Source organism: Mastigoproctus giganteus, chromosome 1, assembly GCF_048544385.1.
Source record: "Mastigoproctus giganteus isolate SK-2022 chromosome 1, ASM4854438v1, whole genome shotgun sequence".
NCBI classification, from domain to species: domain Eukaryota; kingdom Metazoa; phylum Arthropoda; class Arachnida; order Uropygi; family Thelyphonidae; genus Mastigoproctus; species Mastigoproctus giganteus.
The window spans coordinates 74437157-74454971 of NC_143575.1; the positions used below are offsets into that span (position 1 = coordinate 74437157).

The 17815-nt window shown below is 34.2% G+C and overlaps 1 protein-coding gene across 1 annotated transcript in view; it reads left to right on the forward strand.

Moving 5' to 3' along the window:
• Positions 1 to 11260, forward strand: part of meigo (Solute carrier family 35 member B1 homolog meigo) — a 66835-nt gene extending 55575 nt beyond the window's left edge. Inside the window, exons 7-8 of the mRNA XM_090373394.1 lie at positions 3071 to 3224; positions 11053 to 11260. Coding sequence (XP_090229520.1) covers positions 3071 to 3224; positions 11053 to 11105 — 207 coding nt within the window. The 3' untranslated portion in view covers positions 11106 to 11260. The remainder of the gene's footprint in view (positions 1 to 3070; positions 3225 to 11052) is intronic.
• The last annotated feature ends 6555 nt before the right edge of the window (positions 11261 to 17815 follow it).

Sequence of the window (17815 nt, forward strand, 5' to 3'; positions counted from 1 at the left end):
TTATTATGATCTTAGCAATTGTTGAAAAAAGGCACGTAGCCATGAATTTGCCAAGGGTGCCAAAAACCTAGCTATGCCTCTGCTCAAAATAACTGGAAACAGGACTCATCGGACCAGGAGACCCTTCTCCAATCATCCAAGGTCCAGTGCCAATGTTCTTTCACCCAGTTGAGGCTTAGTCCTGTGTCATCGTTTTAGCAATGGAACTCTGGTGGGTAGGCATATTCTATTGAAGCTAATGGTCACCTGATGGTCTTAGTCTTGCCTGGCAACCTAAAGGTTGCAGGTTCACTTCCTGCCTCGGGCTTGGATCAAAGTACTGCAAAAACCTTGGGAGGTGCATTATGGCCACAGAAGCCTATGCACCAACAACTACTAAAAAAAAAAAAAAAAAAAAAGAGTCTTAGTGGAGAAGATTCTGGCACTTCCCTCGTTGAAGTCGGCAGCAATTTGTGCCACTGTCTCTCTCTGGTTGGCTGAAACAGTGCAAAAAAGACTTTGACGGCCACATTCATCCACCACCTTTCTCTGCTCACAGTATTGTCCACAATGAGATGTTATTCCGGAAATGGTATATTCCCGATACACTCTCGAAACTGTCAAATGGGAATAGTGCAATTTCTGTACCACCTCTGCGATAGAGTGACCTATGCATTGGGCACTATCATCCCTCTTTCAAAATCTGTTAACTCATGACATTTATCCATACTGACGTCGAATTTACCATCTACGTGAATGCAGTGTACCTATATACCTGCCAAGCATTGGGTTAGTCCACTAGCGAGAGAGATGACAGCATTTGGTTGCCCAGCAACCAGGTATCCCATGAATTCTGTCCTCTCAGTGTACAGTAAATATAGCACTTTACCTTGACAAAATACCTTTTATCGGTCAGAGACTGTGTATGCTTACGTACATAGCTTAATTAATACTGTAATGTATGCATACTAATTGATATTTCTATTCACTGGCATTTTTTTTTTATTGTAAAATTTAAAACAGTAAAAAAGATAAGCAATCAATAACAACGAACATGGCTTGCACAAGTCAGATACAGAGTAACAAGTTTACGAAAATTAAAGAATAGGAATGAAGAGAAGATTCTGAAAATTTTTTTTTTTTTTTTTTTTTATATGATTGAAGATTTCATGGAAGGAGAAACGCATTTCACCATAATAATGTAAAAATCCACAGAATTCCGGCTATTGGTATTATCACAAATGCAATAAGATCAAGTTTACTACATGTTTATAAGAGATTGCACTAACAGAAAAACCCAATAAACTGGGAACTGCAAATTGTTTTATGGTAGTGACCTCCAGAAATGTGCTCACTCTGACATGCCTCACAAAATTTCTGGTCGAACAGAAAAATGTGAGCTACATGATATTGACCTACAATATCACGTTATCTTGTGAATTCAGCAAATGGCAACAGCTGTGTCTCCGACCAATACAGCTGCAGTAAATGGGAAAAAAAGTTCTCACACACATTTGACATTTTTTAAGCTTTGTAAATGTATATGTATTGCTGCTCACGTTCAGCTTGGTGCCGGGTTTTGCATTCACCTGATGTTACTGGTAGACAAAATCGCACATGAGCCAACACTAAAATCGCATTGTACTCACATTGTTTCCTAATATATCAGTCACCTTGGAGCAAATTCACATTGCTAAAATGTGCATTATAGCAGAACTGACTGTATTAAAAAAAGAAGTGCTATTATAATTTTGATATTTATGCATTTTTAAAAAGTATAAAGGAAGTTTTACCACAAAGTATTGGCAAAAAACTAGTTTCATTTAAAGAAGTACAAACTACCATTCAACAATTCAAAGAGACTAGCAGTTTAAAGGACAAACCATGATCAAGATGTCTGCATGTAACAACAGCTGTTATAAAGTTCATTAGTATTTCCATATGTGTAATTTTATAATGACTTTTTCATGCTAATTTTGCATAATACTCTGGTTTTAGATTTTTTGCCAAAACTACTAAAGGCTGTGAAGCATCAGTGTTATTGTCCATAAATTTGTGTATTCGGTGGTTGGTTGGTTTACCTGTTTGCAGTATGAAAACTCAGTTTATAGTAGGAAAGAAAAAATTATCAACCCTCATTTGAAATTAATTCTTCCATAGTATGCAAAAAAGCTCAATGTTTCGTCTATTGAACTGGGAATCAAACAACCCTTTTCTGTGTCGGTTGAGAGAACAGCAGCTATAACCACTGTTACTAATCACGAGAATGGGCATGAAGAACAAACACAAACTAAAAAAATGAATTTATTGTAAACTCTGATATTTATGCATTTTTAAAAAAGTTTTAGTTTTGTGTTTCTATAAAGATTATTAAAAATTAAAGTACATTGCAAAAAGACTATAAAATGTAAAAAAATAAATGCTGAAAAATAAAGTATTTACCACATTTAAATAAAGCATGATAAAAATTAGTCGCCAATCTTTCAGATAAAAGATTGGCGGCTACTTTTTTTTTTGGAAAAAAAATTTCCACAAATTCCATTCTTCTGTCACAATAATTGTTATTTATAAGTATATAATTTTGAAATATAACTTTATATTCAGAGCCTTTTAAAATTCTTATAGTAGACATCTTTGTGACAGTGTCAAATCAGATGATAGCCACTAAATTAACTGTTTGGTAAATGATTGGTTTTGGTGGTGTAGTGAAGTCAAAATGTATTGGCTATTCTATTCAAATAAGAGTTGCACTACCAAGTTTACCAAGCTTGAAAAAAAACCCTGCTATTAGATATATATATTTTTTAATCTAACCATCACATCTTTTCTAACAGACTTTTAAAAGATTCCTGCAGCAGCAGTAATAACAACAAAAAAAGAAACATGAAAGAAAGAGTTAAAAAATTTAGTTTTAAAAGTGTGAAGTAACTTATGGTTTACCTTTTGTATTATATGAAAAACTAACTTTTTCCCTCCCTCAGGGTGGAGTGTTAATGGTTTAGTCTTTAATCTGAGTAAAATAGGTTTGAAGTTTTTCAGAATTGTTGAGCTTATTTTCTGATGTATAATGGCACTTTTTTTTTTTTTTTAGATGTTTATATTTCTTACTGTCAGTGAGTTTGGACCACTACCATGTTCTATTATTACCACCACAAGGAAATTCTTCACTGTTTTAGGATCGGTGATTATATTTGGAAACAAGCTAATCCCAAGACAATGGATAGGAACAGCACTTGTATTTACAGGTATGTAATAACTACAGATTTTTAATTATTTTAATGTTAGATTTGCTATGATTTTGGAAGGATACCATTCTTTTAGTGGAGCCTGCCACACTATATCCTTACTAAAGGACATCACATGTGGAAGGTTTTGAAGTACCATATTTTCTAGAATACCCCATACCCCTGAATAAGTCATGCACACCATTTTTTAAGCCACAGAAAAGGGGGGGGGGGGGAATATATTTTTTTGGAAATTTATTTTCTACCAGCAGCATTATTTCCAATTTTTTCTGCCTCTTGAATTTCATTTTTCACTAACCATGAAAGATAACTACATGCTTTTATTACTCACATTTAGCAGAGCACACAATACCATATGGGATGCATTTGTTAGTAAAGGGTGCCAAACTTAGAATTGTGAGCTTGTTCAAACCATTCAAAGCTTTATACACCTCAGTCAGATCACCTTGCAAGTGCCTAGTCTCCAGATGCTGCAATTTGCAGAACTTAATTTTTTTTCTATTTTCCTTTCAGTTATTACAAAATCATTTCAATTAAGCCTTTCTTCGTAAGAGCACCCCTTTGTTCCCCTCAGCAGTCTCGCCCTTCTCTGTACACACTCAAGCAGCTCTATATCCTTCCTAAAATTAGTCCTCCAGACCTGTATGCAGCACTCACGGTGTGGCCTGACCATTGCCTTATACACAGGGATAACACCTCCTTATCCCTGCTAGCAAAGTTCTTGTATATCGTTGACAAGACCCCATCAGCTGCTCTAAAAACTTCATATCTGACTGCACAGTTATCCCCAGGTCTTTTTCATTCTCCGCTACCCTGAGTGTTGTACTGCATAGTTGGTCTTTAACCAGTGACTCCATTATTTTCCTTGGAACAGAAATTAAGCTAACAGGTCTGTAATTTCTCGTTTCATCCTTTCATCCCCCTTTTTGAATTGGGGGATGTATTTGCACCAGGAGGTCCTCAGGGACCTCCCCTGAATCCAAAGATGCTCTTATAATTAATTCTGAGGGAGGGTTTGCTTATCTCCTTTGCTGTCTCCCTTAATATAATTGGATAGATTCCATCCACCCCAGGTGCTTTTTTTTTTTTATATTTAACTTCAACAATTTTTTTTTCCACTTTCCTTTTATTTAGAAAATCATTTAGCTCTGTTAGAGTTTGATAAACTTGTAGCATCCACTTCCCTGAAGAATTCCTAATGGGTGAATATAGATGCAAAATAGTTATTCAGTTTGTTAGCAACCTGAGCAGGATCGTCAGTAGTTGAACTGTCAATATCAAGTGGCCCAATGTAATTCATCCTCTTCCTAATAGTTACATAAGTAAAGTCTTTGCCAAATATTTCTCATAATCTGCCTTATCTTGCTTAACCTCCTTTTTGACTTTATTGCAGATTAGTTTATATCTACCATAGGCTTCTGTATCACCTGATAATTTATATGCATCCCTTGCATTTTTCTTCTCTGCCATATGTCTCATTAGTTCATTTGACATTTAAGCTTCTATAATTACTTCTCTGAAGGTGCCTTCGTAGCCAGGTGGGCAGGAGCAGCAGTGCGTAGCACATGCTTCTTGATTAGACCGGGGTTCGAGTCCATGACCACCAAATACGGAGGATGTGGAAAGGTCAGGAAATAACCACCGCATATCCCCGGAGCAATATGGCCTTAGTTGCTAATGCTCCTAAAAACCAAATAACAAACAAGCAAAAAAACTTCTCTGAATGCTTCCCATTTAGAATTTGTTGTTGGTTATATCATCATTTGGTCCAACTGTATAGAGTTTAAAAACTGAGACCACTGTCTTTAAGGAAATCTGCTCTTCAGCAGATTTCCTTAAAGAAAATTGCTGTTTCTTGTTGCCTTTCTAACGTGCTGTTGTACAAAACAGTCATCTAATAATTCCACAAGTGTCTTGCTAGTGTTTGAGTGATCAACATACAAGTTCCGGTCAATATCTGGAAAGTTAAAATCCCCCAGTTAAAATCAGTCATTAGGCCTATAACATACTCCTACTCACATTTTTGTTTTTTCAGTGCTTATGTCACACCAAACTGACTCATGTTGCACTGGCCAACCATGTCAACTGGATGCACTGCCTTATATTTTGTGCTTCTGAACTAGGAGCATAACCCTTCCCCCCCCCCTGTCTGTTCTGTTTATTCTTTCTGTATACATTATACTCCCGATATTCAAATTCTGTGTGTCTCATATCTGAGTGACACCACGTCTTTGATATCCACACAGTGTCTGCATTTTCTGACTTGACCATCACTTCAAATTTATCGAATTCATTTACTGTGTCCTAGCTTTGGTGTACATGCAAGTATACATGCACTTGTTCTTACTCTTAGTTACTCTAGTGCAGCCATGTATTTCCTTGTTTCCAGGCTGCTGCATGTTCCAGTAGAAACAGTGCAAGAATCACTTTCACCTCTGCCTGTGGCTATTGTTAATCTATTTGTCTATGTATTCCCCCTAAGCTAGTAGTTTTTCAACCCACCTAAGACACTGCCTCAATCATTTAGGTAAAAGATGAAATCTTACTAGTATTTGTTTTGTGGGCTGAACTGTTTTTTGTAATTTATTGATCTAAACCTGTTCCATAGTAACATCTGTAATTCTGCAACACAACATGTGATGGCAATCAGTAGCTATTGCCTAGCATGGTTAAATGTTAAATTCAGTGAAATTTAGCACATGTACACGTGTTTACACTTCTTCATTCAAAGTACATTCAATGTCACTGTTTTGTTAAAACAGTGACTACTAATTTAAGTGTTTTCTTAAATTAGTAGTTGAAAATTCTGTTTTCTTTTTCACCCTGTCAAAGTTTGTATATGTCATTGTTGGAGAAAAAAAATTCTGTGCATTTGCTTAGGAATATCTGCCTTATCTTCTGTAAATTGTTACAATGTTGTTCGCGTTCTTCTTCAAAATGTAAAGTTACATATTTTCACTACTTTCATTATCAAAGATCCAGCTTTAGAAACACACCATGAAATTGCAAAAAAAAAAAAAAAAAAAAAAAAATCCAGCATGTTCTGTGATGGTCTTTTCCAATAATTAATACCTCCATCATCAAGAAATCAACTCCTGTCTTTTCTAAAGTATTTGACAATTACAATTGAATAAGTATTTGCTACAATGCAGAAAAGAAGTGCATTGTATCTAACACAGACAATTTGCATATCTGTGTGCCTGACTTCAGCTACTGAAACAGTCCACATAACAGGGATCCCCAACCCATGGTGCAAAGGCCACATATATCCCTGGAACTCTAGTACTTCTTGGGTTAACTTGCGACTGATGTTGCACATGTAAGGTTGTATTCAACTGCAGGGAAGAAATTGTTAGCATATTAATTTCCTTTCATCTTGTCTCAAGCAAAGATTGTTTTGTCTAACTAATGATTACAATTATTAATATTAAGAAGAAAAGCCTTTTTTTTTTTTTTAAATAATCTTAACTCCAGTGTTGTCTCTAAACAGTTATTTTTAGTTCAAAAGAGAAATAAGGGCATCTGAATTAAATAAATGAAATCACAAATTTATTTGATTAACAATTAACCAGATAAAATTAGTTATAATATTAAAATAGTAATTGTAATTACTTTTAAGTTATAAAATATTAATTAAATTGTATAAAGTTAAGTTGAACTATCAGGTCCTCGTTTGCTTTTTTTTGCAGTCAGCAGAATTTAAACTGCTTAGTTAATGCAATGATCTTAATGCCGATAGCAAAGAAAATTTACCTCTACAATAAGTGCACTGATATTTCATTACTTTGAAACAAATTACATTGTGAAAAGGTTGATTGATTATGAATCCCTCTAACATTCTTGTGCCAGGGTATTTGTATTTATGCATTTTAATTTGTTAAATGGTCTTGTGTGTGCCAATTTTATAAAAGATGACAGTGGTTAAAATGGCAAATTAACCTTTTTAGCATGTAATAACATGCTAAAATAACATGATTAGGGAAGTGTGGTTGCAAAGGAGAACAGACAGATTTTCGGCTGCAAAAAAAAGAATAAATAGTTTTGATATTTTTATCGTATTTTTTGTTAATTAACATACTTTGTGTTCTAAAAAGATATTAAATAGGCTTTGTAGTGTTCATTAGCTTATTTTTTTAAATTTAACTAGTGATTTCTGTAAGTTACAACTCGATGCCTCCGTAGCCTGATCTAATCAAGAAGCACACGCTTCTTGATTAGACCGGGGTTCAAGCCTGTGACCACCAAATACGGAGGATGTGGAAAGATCAGGAAATGACCACCGCATATCCCGGAGCGATATGGCCTTAGTTGCTAATGCTCCTAAAAACCAAATAACAAACAAACAAATTACGACTCGCTGCTCGTACCAGTGTTGACGCCAATATTGTTGAACTTTCCGCCATTGTTTTAGTTGATATGAAATAGCGTAATGTATATCTCAAACTGATAGCATTATAATATTGCGTATTACGGTATAGCGTAATACGTAGCACTGTATTAGGAATCTGTTAGCTTATATAGTATTATCAATTAATCAATAAAATTTATTAATCTTATTAAATTTCATTGTTAATTAAATTGTATTTAAATGGAAATCATCACCCAGACTAGAGCTGTGAAGCAACGTGCACAGATTAGCGTGAGTGCTCTGGCTCGGGGGAGGAACAAAGGGGGCGATTCTCCAACGCATCAGTCTCAAAAAATTTCCGAAATGTTTACCAACCTTTCTGGAACAGGGCATGATCTAGCCAAGGAGGGTCTTTGTGTGTGTGCTAGATGCCTAGAGTGTCAAGAAATTAGGTGCCAACTCAGCATTCTGATGGGTGTCTATGAGAGTTTGAGATGTTGGGTAGATGCCCTCAAAGAAATGAATGAGGAGCCCATCAACCTGTCAGCCATCCAACTCAATGCCAGAGCTCACTCTTGTGCATCAGGCAATGCAGCAGCAATCTCCAAGGCAGAATGTGCTGGTCCCACAGGAACTAGTTATTGTTGCTGGTCAAGGGAGACTGGGAATATATTATGCAAAAAGTATAGGTTGAACAGGACCAGGGTATGTCTGCTAGGGACAAAAGTTGATGAAGTTGTAGAGCAGATATCATCTTTTAAGGACACAAAAGGTTATATTGTTGTACACATTGGCATTAATGACATTAAGAATCAGAGATCTGCAGATTTTACTTAACAAGTATGGGTTAGTGTGAAAAAATGTTGCCAGTTAGGGTTGAATTTGCAAGTGTCTGCAATTCTGCCCAGACACTATAGGAGGGAGTATATGATGAGAGCCTTGTCAGTCAGTTTGGCCCTGGATATATTATGCAAGGCTCATGGGGTATAATTTTTTCAGCATGGTTTGTGCTTGTTAACAGGGGAGACTGCTTCTACAGGGATGGGGTATGCTTAAATAGAAAGAGTGCAAGAATATTTTCTGATGCTATCGAGGCAGTGTTAGGTGGGTTGGAAAGCCACGCTGGTCAAAATATCAAAAACAGATATTGTTGGCATCTCAGAGACGTGTCACACAGATATAAGCAGTGCAGAACTGGAATTTGAGGAGTACAATGTGTACAGAAAGAGTAGACAGGACAAGAAGGGAGGAGGGGTTATGCTTTTAGTTAAGAAACAAAATCTAAGGAAGTTCATCCAGGTGATATTGGTAGACAAGGCAACGTTGAGTCAGTTTGGTGTGACATAATCACTGAGAAAGGGAAAATGAGAGTAGGTGTGTGTTATAGGCCTAATGAATCTGATAAGTATAATGAGCAATTATACAGAGGAATAGAGTGAGCCAGTAAATCAGAGTGCCTTATAATGGAGGATTTTAACTTCCCAGATATAGACTGGAACTTGTGGGTTGGACATTCGCACAGTAGCAAGGCTTTTGTGGAATTATTGTATGATTGTTTTCTACAGCAGCATGTTAGAGAGGCAACAAGAGGGAGTAACACTTCTGATCTGATTGTCAGCAGTGATTATTCGTGCATTAAGAATTTACAGATAAAGGAATCACTAGGTAGCAGTGATCATAGTGTACTGATGTGGGATTTACTTAAAGATGTAACTACCATCAGGGGTAAAGGGAAGGGTTTTTGCTTTCATAAATGTGACTACGGTGGTCTCAGATTTTTTAGGTTTCAAGGAAGTAATCTTGGAAGCTACTAGGCTTTTTTTCCAATTAAGAAATGCTACTCTAGGTTCAGGTGCAAATCGATGTCAGATGAACTAATGAGACTCGTGGCAGAGAAGGAAATTCCATGGGATGCACATAAATTGTCAGGTGACACAGAAGCCTATGGTAGATAGAAGCTAGTCTGTAATCTAGTCCAACAAAGGAGATTAGCAAGCGAAGGCAGATTATGAAAAATCTTTGGCAAAGGATGCAAAGAAAAATAGCAAAGACTTCTTTACTTATGTAAACTCTAGAAGGAGGGAGATGAATCAGATTGGTCCACTTAACATAGATGGATTGACTGTTGATGATCATGCTCAGGTAGATAATAAACTGAATGAGTATTTTGCATCTATGTTCACACATGAGGAGTTATTATTATTATTATTATTATTATTATTATTATTATTATTAGCCATATGGTGCAAGGAAGCCTGAGGCTTATGCTGCACCAGGCAAAAAAAAAAAAAAAAAATTCTGACTTACCCAAAGAGAGAGGGAGGGAGGGAGGGAGGGAGGTAGGTAGGTAGGTAGGTAGGTAGGTAGGAGGGAAGTTTGCCAGAAGTTTATCAAACTCTAACAGGGAGCTAAGTGATTTTGTATTAACTGAGTGCAAAGTGGAGGAGAAATTGTTAAACATAAGGAATGCACCTGGGGTGGATGGGATCTAAAATTTAAAAATCACATTAACTATCATTTACTTTTTGTATTAAAATAACAATTTTTTATTGCACTTCGATAGTGTTCTTCTGTGTACTAAGTAACTCTCCTTTTGGTGACAAAAAGGTTGCTAAATAGTTACTTAATAATTCTATAAAGGTCATTTATAAATTTTGTAACAAGAAGTATTTTTTAACAATTTTCAAAGCTGGATTTGTTCTGGCAAGGACAACTCCAGCAAGGTACTCAGAGAGCCAGTGTTGAGGCAGCGGTGGTGGGAGGTGCCTGCGTGTGGAGTCTTGCATGGTTCTCACCTGCCAGTCGCTTCTCCCCCAAGACTTTAAATGCTTCTCCAGGAAGAAGTAGGAGTCACTTCTCCCACCCTTGTCATTCACAACAACTGGAAAGACTCAAATAGACAATGCTTTTGTTAGTTCCTCAGTTTTAGGCCAGGCTGGGGTACCAGAAACTTTTTTTCAGTTACCATAAAGCTCTCTATTTGAGATATTACACTAACAACCATTCGTGGCTACGGACCCTTCATCCTGAATGCCTGCCACTCAGTAGTTGACTGATTTATTTACTTATTTTACTCACATTTTATATACTTGAATAATAAATTTATTTCTTAATAAACTGTGTTAATATACTAAATTTGTTGTTCTTATTCTAAAAACATTACTACGAAAGTAACAATATCAGAAAAAACTATTTTTTTAGAGTACTTTTCATATCCTTTTAATTTTTATTTCCTGATAGCAAAGAATGAGTACCGGCACCTATTTTTTTTTTTTACAAAAAAAAAAAAAAAGAACTGTATATATATCTGATCAGGACGTCATAAAAGTGGTGATATGAAAAAAAATTCTGAATATTAAACTGTTAATTAAAAAAAAAACTGTGTATAACTATTGAAATGGACATATACAATGTGTATATATATTTATACATACATATAACACAAGTATAATTATATTATTTTTAAATTTTGTATTTCAGGGCTCACTCTGGATAGTGTGTATGGAAAAGCTCCTAGCGATAAAAATAAGTGATTTAAAAATGGGCTGGTAACTTATTTCTTACATTTGTGAAATCGTCTGGAGGAATGTTTGTTATAGCTTTGTGTTAAAGTGAAGTGGTTATCTAAAAATCAGTTGAGTAAGTTTGGATTGTTTGGTTCAAAATGATCATAAATTATTTTTTTATTGAAAGGTTTGAAGTTTTTATTAGATCATGTTCAGTTGTTAAACTGAAAATAGACTAGGTTTTAGATGTTTCATTAGATTAGCATTTACATGTATAATTGAACAAGTCAGTCAATGAAATTGACAGAATCAAATTTTTGAAGTCATTATGATGATGATTTCTAAAAGTCGTAAGTGGCTGTTTATCTTTGAAAAAAGTATATTTGTGTAAATAGTGATCAACAGGAAGTACTAAAGACACCAAATACTGTTATTAAACTATCGATACTATTTCCCTAATGATAGTGGAGTAAACTAATAAATATTATACCAATGTCCTTTTACTGTTTATATCTGATGGTTATAAAAGAAGGGAATTAGAGTCAGCATTGAATTTGAATGGTTATGCCTGTAGTATAACATTCCAAATCTTTGTAGCAAAGTAAGAAATACATGCTAGGGGGAAAAAAAAGTCATTCCTGGTTAGATTTCGGTTGCTTTCTGTCTGTATCATTTCTTTTTTGATAGGTTTTTTTTTTTGTGATTAAATCTTATCACAATATAGAACAGCTGCAGACTTAACTATTGAGTTCCTCTGATGTAATAAGGTTGTTAAAAACCTTATTACTATCAGATATTGCAGGACTTTTATTCTTATATTATTTGTGATAAGAGTGTACTTTTACATTGGTGGCAAGAAGTTGTATGATCTTTTTCCAAAAAGTGTTTATATTTCATAAAAAATTTAACTAAAAACTGCTTATGTTTAATTGCACAAATATTTTTAAATAGAGGATCTGATGTTCATTTTTTTTTTTTTTTTTTTGTAAAAGTAAAAAAAAGTAAAGTGCAGCCATTATCAACCCACTGCAGGATGGAAGCCTCCTCAACAATTCATGCTGAGGGAAATGGACCATAATCTGCCACGCTGGTCCAGTGCGGGTTGGCAGATCGACCGTATTCAGCAGTCAGGGGCTTGAACCCCAGTCTACTCAAAGAGCATGTGCTACTGCACTCCCGCTCCTGCCCACTCGGCTACGGAGGCCGTTTTTTTTTTTTTTTTTTTTTTTGTAAGGAGGGAGATAAAAAAAAAAAAAAAAAAAACTTATGTCTTTATAATCTCTGAAGACCGTAGACTGTTAGTTTAATTTCATTAATAAAATCAGAATGGTAAAAGTCTCCATTAGGACCTTAACTAATCAAAATCAACTGCCAGCTCTAAAAAGTGCTTCCATGGTTGACTGCTGCAATGACACTATCTTATTTAGTTTAAATTGCAGTTTGGTATGTAGTAGTGTAAGTTCAGAAATGTCTGAACTCCTAACTTCCACTAACTTGGGGGGAATAGAAAGTTTATGTGAAGGGGAACTGAATACGTAACTTAGATGAAATAGATAAACAAACGAAAGCTAAGTGAATAAAAGGCACTTCCAACTAGTAATGCTGATTTATTGTTGGCCAGTTGTGAATTAGACATTAATTTAGGAATGCCATTTGGAGACAATGCACAAATGTAGGATAAATGCCAGGAATAACTGCATTAAATTACATAATAGACAAAATTGCAGGCATTTAGTCTTTATTTAAATGTTTATGATTTGTTTTTGAAGTATTTTGTCATTGATAAAAAAATATATATATATTTAATGTGTTGAAGTTTTGTTACTGATGAGAATGTTTCACATATTCATTAGCTTTTACTTTCAACCTCTTTATGACACTACTGTAGAATATATACTCCACTGCAAGTTAGTGCTTATGGGTTATAACTTTGTTATTTCAGCTATTACCAACAGTTCGTGTTCATGTAAGCTGGCTAAAAACAATGAAATATAACCACAACCTAGTCAACATGAGGGTATAAAAAAATTGTAATACATATCATTTGGGAATAATTCCTTTGTTGTTATATCAAACCTGCATTCCTTTTTATATGAACTCAAATTATGGTCTCTATATATGATAAATCAAAGAAGCAGACCATCTACACTTAAAAAAAAAAAAATATTATTAATATGATTTTTTTTTTTATTTGTAGTTTTGTTTTTGCTTCACTCAGCTTTGAATTTTTTTTTTTTTAAATCATGCTACATCCACTACCTTCCTCTTGCTGTCCGAGAAATATAAATATGTGATGTGGTTGTTTTCTTTTTTGTAACCTTCAAAAAAGTTTTTAAAAAATGCAAGCTTGCCAGTCTTTCTCTTATATCATTGTTTGAGTGTTTCAGCAATTAAGCAAGAATTAGGAATTTTTTTAATCATGTCAAAGGAAAACTACCAGAATTGGAAAGTGATATATACATGATTTGTTTCTGTCACCAAATTTATACTATATATTTCATTCTTTCCGGCAAGTTTTATAAAATTCATCACCACCACCTCGTTAACGTATATCACTTTTTGAAGAAGTGTGTTATTTATCCAAGTCATAATTATCTGATTAGCTGTTTTTGTGGTTGAAGAAATTACACCAGAATGCTTTCTGAATGATGAAATTCATATCAGAATAGAATTATTGCAAAAAAAAAAAAAAAATTAAGATTAACTAAATTTATAGTTTTATCCAGGTATTAATGAAGTATATAACTTTCAATGAATTTAGCCAGGTAACATTTCAAATAGAAATGCTTTCAAGACATTAAATATGTAAAAAAAAAAAAAAAAAAAAAAGTAGCTTGATGATAGTCTGTTGTCAAAACGTCACCCTTCCACTTTTAAAAAATGCTTTAATTACATTGATTAAATAAAATGATCTGCTGTGGAGAAAATATTATTTTTTTAGAATTGCCCAGTGTTACAAAATACAGTAAACCCCCGCTATTCGCGGGAGTTACGTTCCTGAGAAATGTCGCGAATACTGAGTTATGGCTCCCATAACTCAGTATTTGCTAGCTAAAAAAAACTTATCCCGCCAGTGCTATCACCAGTTTCGCTAAAGTGTTTTACCTTTTCACGAATAATGGGTGAACTTAACGGAATTTTATTTTGAGTTTGGTCTTCTATCCACAGATTTAAAGCCTTTTCCGTTTTTTCTAATTTTACATCACGAGTTACAGAGCAAGTTTTTGAAGCAATTAGTGCGTTTTCACGGACACTACGGCGGATTTTTTCTTCCGATTTCTTGATTGATCGTACCGTTCACTCATTGATTTTATAATGTTTTGCCACTGAGGAGACACTTTCACCATTAGAAATTTTATCTAATAACTCAATTTTATTCGCTAATGTCATCACTTTCTTTGATATTTTCACATTTCTCTTGTTATTCGTAGCCATATTTTTGTAGGGGTTAGAAAGAACTTGTCCACAATAAAGTCACTTTCTTCCGTTAACACACTTGAAAAAGTCTGTTTTACACTGAAAAATGGTAGATTTATCATTTTTTAAGCATATCAATTTATAAGCATATAAATTAAAAGCAAACGACGAAACCTTCCATGACAAGCGCATAACACATAGTGAACGAGGATTAGCGAGAAACATCCACGCTCGCGATTTTGTCACCCCTCTCCCCCCACCCACCCACTGAGCGCTGTTTTGACCGGGAAAGATAATTTTAGCCACGCCCATGTTTTTTTATGGCGGAAAATATTCAAGGCACTTTAAAATTCACATTTTTTTAGGTTTCATTTTATATTAAATTGGCGATCGCGAATACGTGAAACCGCGAATACAGATACTGCGAATAGCGGGGGTTTACTGTATAGTGAATCAGGTAATAAATTTAACATATTTATTGGAAAGGATTATGCATAACATTTTAGGAATTTCCTGTGGGGGTAAAATTAGTGCAGGTGTCTAAGTAGTTACTGAACTGTACAGTTCTTGAAGTGGTGACTTAAAAGATGTTAAGTGACACACACTTAGCTAGCCGGGTGGGTAAAGTGCCTGCCTAGCAACCCAAAGGTCACGGGTTCGAATCCCACCTCGGGCTTGGATCAAAGTACTGCAAAAGCTTTAGGAGGTGCATTATGGCCACAGAAGCCAATGTGCCAACAACTACCAAAAAAAAAAAAAAAAAGACACACTTAAATTCCATATATCACTTGCTGCCTAAAATACATCTCACCAAAAGGTATTTTGTGTTTGTAACTATTATTGGACTAGGTGGGAGTTACAAAAATGACGTTGGGTCCAAATACATTTGAACCAACTATTGAAAAAAAAAAAAAAAATTGCATTTAGTGTTTACAAATTGGCTTTTTTTGTGAGTGAATTGAATCTTTGTTTTCTGCTCTCCATAAAAATATTTGTGATAGCCATGTTACATTCCCTTTTCACTATTTTCTCCATCTGACCAATTACTATTTTAAAGATCCAAATTAGTTATTTCTTTCTTTCTGGTATCTTACCTTACAAATGATATTCCAGACATTTGTATAATTTAAATGGCCTGTGCAGTCCCATTCCACATAATGAATAGCCAAAATTCTTTCGAATTATGAAGTATACATGCTTGTGCTATTTTAGCACGCTCTCTCTCATTTCCCTTTTACTGTTATTTGCATTCTATACCTCCTAAAATATACTTGTAGTTGGCAATCTATTACCTATATAGAAATTGGATAGGTGGGGCTAAAGGCTTCACTAGGCTAATATATATATATTTTTTGTTTATTTCAAGGACATTGTGGTCAGTTTTATAACTTATTTTATTATGAATCTTCTTGGATTTTAAACATATTAGGGTTTTTTTGTCACAAGCATAGGTTTTGGATTAAAGTTAACAAGAGAGAAAGAATTAATTGATTAAGGTTAACAAGAGTCCATTATTTTCATTATCATGGATAAAAATACAAAATTCCATTTTTTAATTAGCCCAAACAGTGTTTCATTTAAATGCAACAGCATATATACAGGGTTTCACTTAATGTGTACCAGCTATTTAATTTGCTTAGTTTCAATTTTTGCAGATTTTACATGGAGACCTTTTGTGTTGTATCTCATGTGAATTTTCAGGATAAGCCAGTCAACACCAAGTGTACAGGTACAATTTTATGATTTCTGACTTCAAAATTTGCTTGATTGACTTTTTTTTTTTTTTTTGTTAGTGGGAAAGTTGTGCCCTACTATTTAATCTTAAAGATGTCAATTTCTTTAAAAATTCAAATCCCCTCCAAACCCCAATCCATGAATTAAAAATAAGTGCATGGACACTCCCCCCCACAATCTTTACATTGATAGTGCATGATAAATCAGCAAAGCTACTGCTTCTTGTGGAATGTATGCTAGAAATTTCTGTTATATATTCAAAATTATAAAATAGTCAATGCTAGTCTTATTGAAACTAAATGAAATTGGCGGAATTGGCTTGTCCTTTCATGTGTTTGCCAGCAAGATTTAAACTCCTTAATTCAGCATTGGTGAACCAATGGCAAAAAGCCACTTATAAATAGTTTATAATATAAAAAAAAATTATTTTGCATGCAGCAAACAAAGTTCTGATTAGAAACTTTCAAGTATTGTTGCTATTTTATAACATCACTAAAAACTATTTACAAATTTTAATTTTTTCCTATTGCACACAAGCTTGGTTAGTGTAGTTGATAACAAACTTTGTCTTTAGAGGTTACTGATATGTAACCTGTAAAGACAAAGCAAAACACTCAGTGTATATGTATGCACAGTACTATGAACATTTAATAATGCATTGAAATGGTCAGGCAGTTAAGTCAGTTTGGTTACTCTAATTTTTTTAGACAAAGTGAGATTTAAAAAAAGTTTCTATAATCCTAACTCAGCCTAAAACAATTAAAGTTTTTTAAATAAATGACTGAAAGGAAACTATTAGATATTTTATAAAAGTACTACACATTTGAAAGTTATGGGATATTTTTAGATTTTGAAGATGTATATACAACTGTAAAGATAGTCTAATGAATAGAGCAGTTTTACTTGCCTAAACAGTTTATAGTTCTAAATATTTATTTTATGCCATTTGAATAAGAATTATACATTATTAGTAATAGTCAAAATTGTAACAGGAAAAAAAAAAAAATGAAGTAATGACTAGTAGCCAAGTGAATTTACTATCCTTTCAACTTAGTTAGATTTTACTTAAATGTATTAGAATTTTAAAATTTCCGGGTACTAAATGACAGAGTAAGTCATAACATACGGGTACTAAATGACAGAGTAAGTCATAAGTTGATTACAAAAGTCCATTGCTGATCCACTAGCAGGCAGTAAGTGTGTCTGTTATTTATTTAACTGTGAATCTTCCTTGTAGAAGAAACATTTGAACAGCAAAAGAGCTGGCCCTCAATCTATTGCTTTCTCTTGGATTTGTTAGAGTAAGGCATTTTCAGTAACTTAGGCATTGTTACTCACTGATGGAGTTGAATGATGAAAAAAAATTTTTCATATAGCCTGCACTTGTAATGTATATTCATCCTGTTATCAATATTAGAATTTCTGAGGTCATTTACTAAAGGTAATGAACTACAATGGTACAAGTGAAGAATCTTGTGGGACCTCATACTGGGGTATAAACTCAAAGCAGTGCGCTCCCTCCTCTGAAGTTCCACGCTATGCCTTCTGTTACTGGTATAACCCACAAGTCAGGAATATAGTGAATC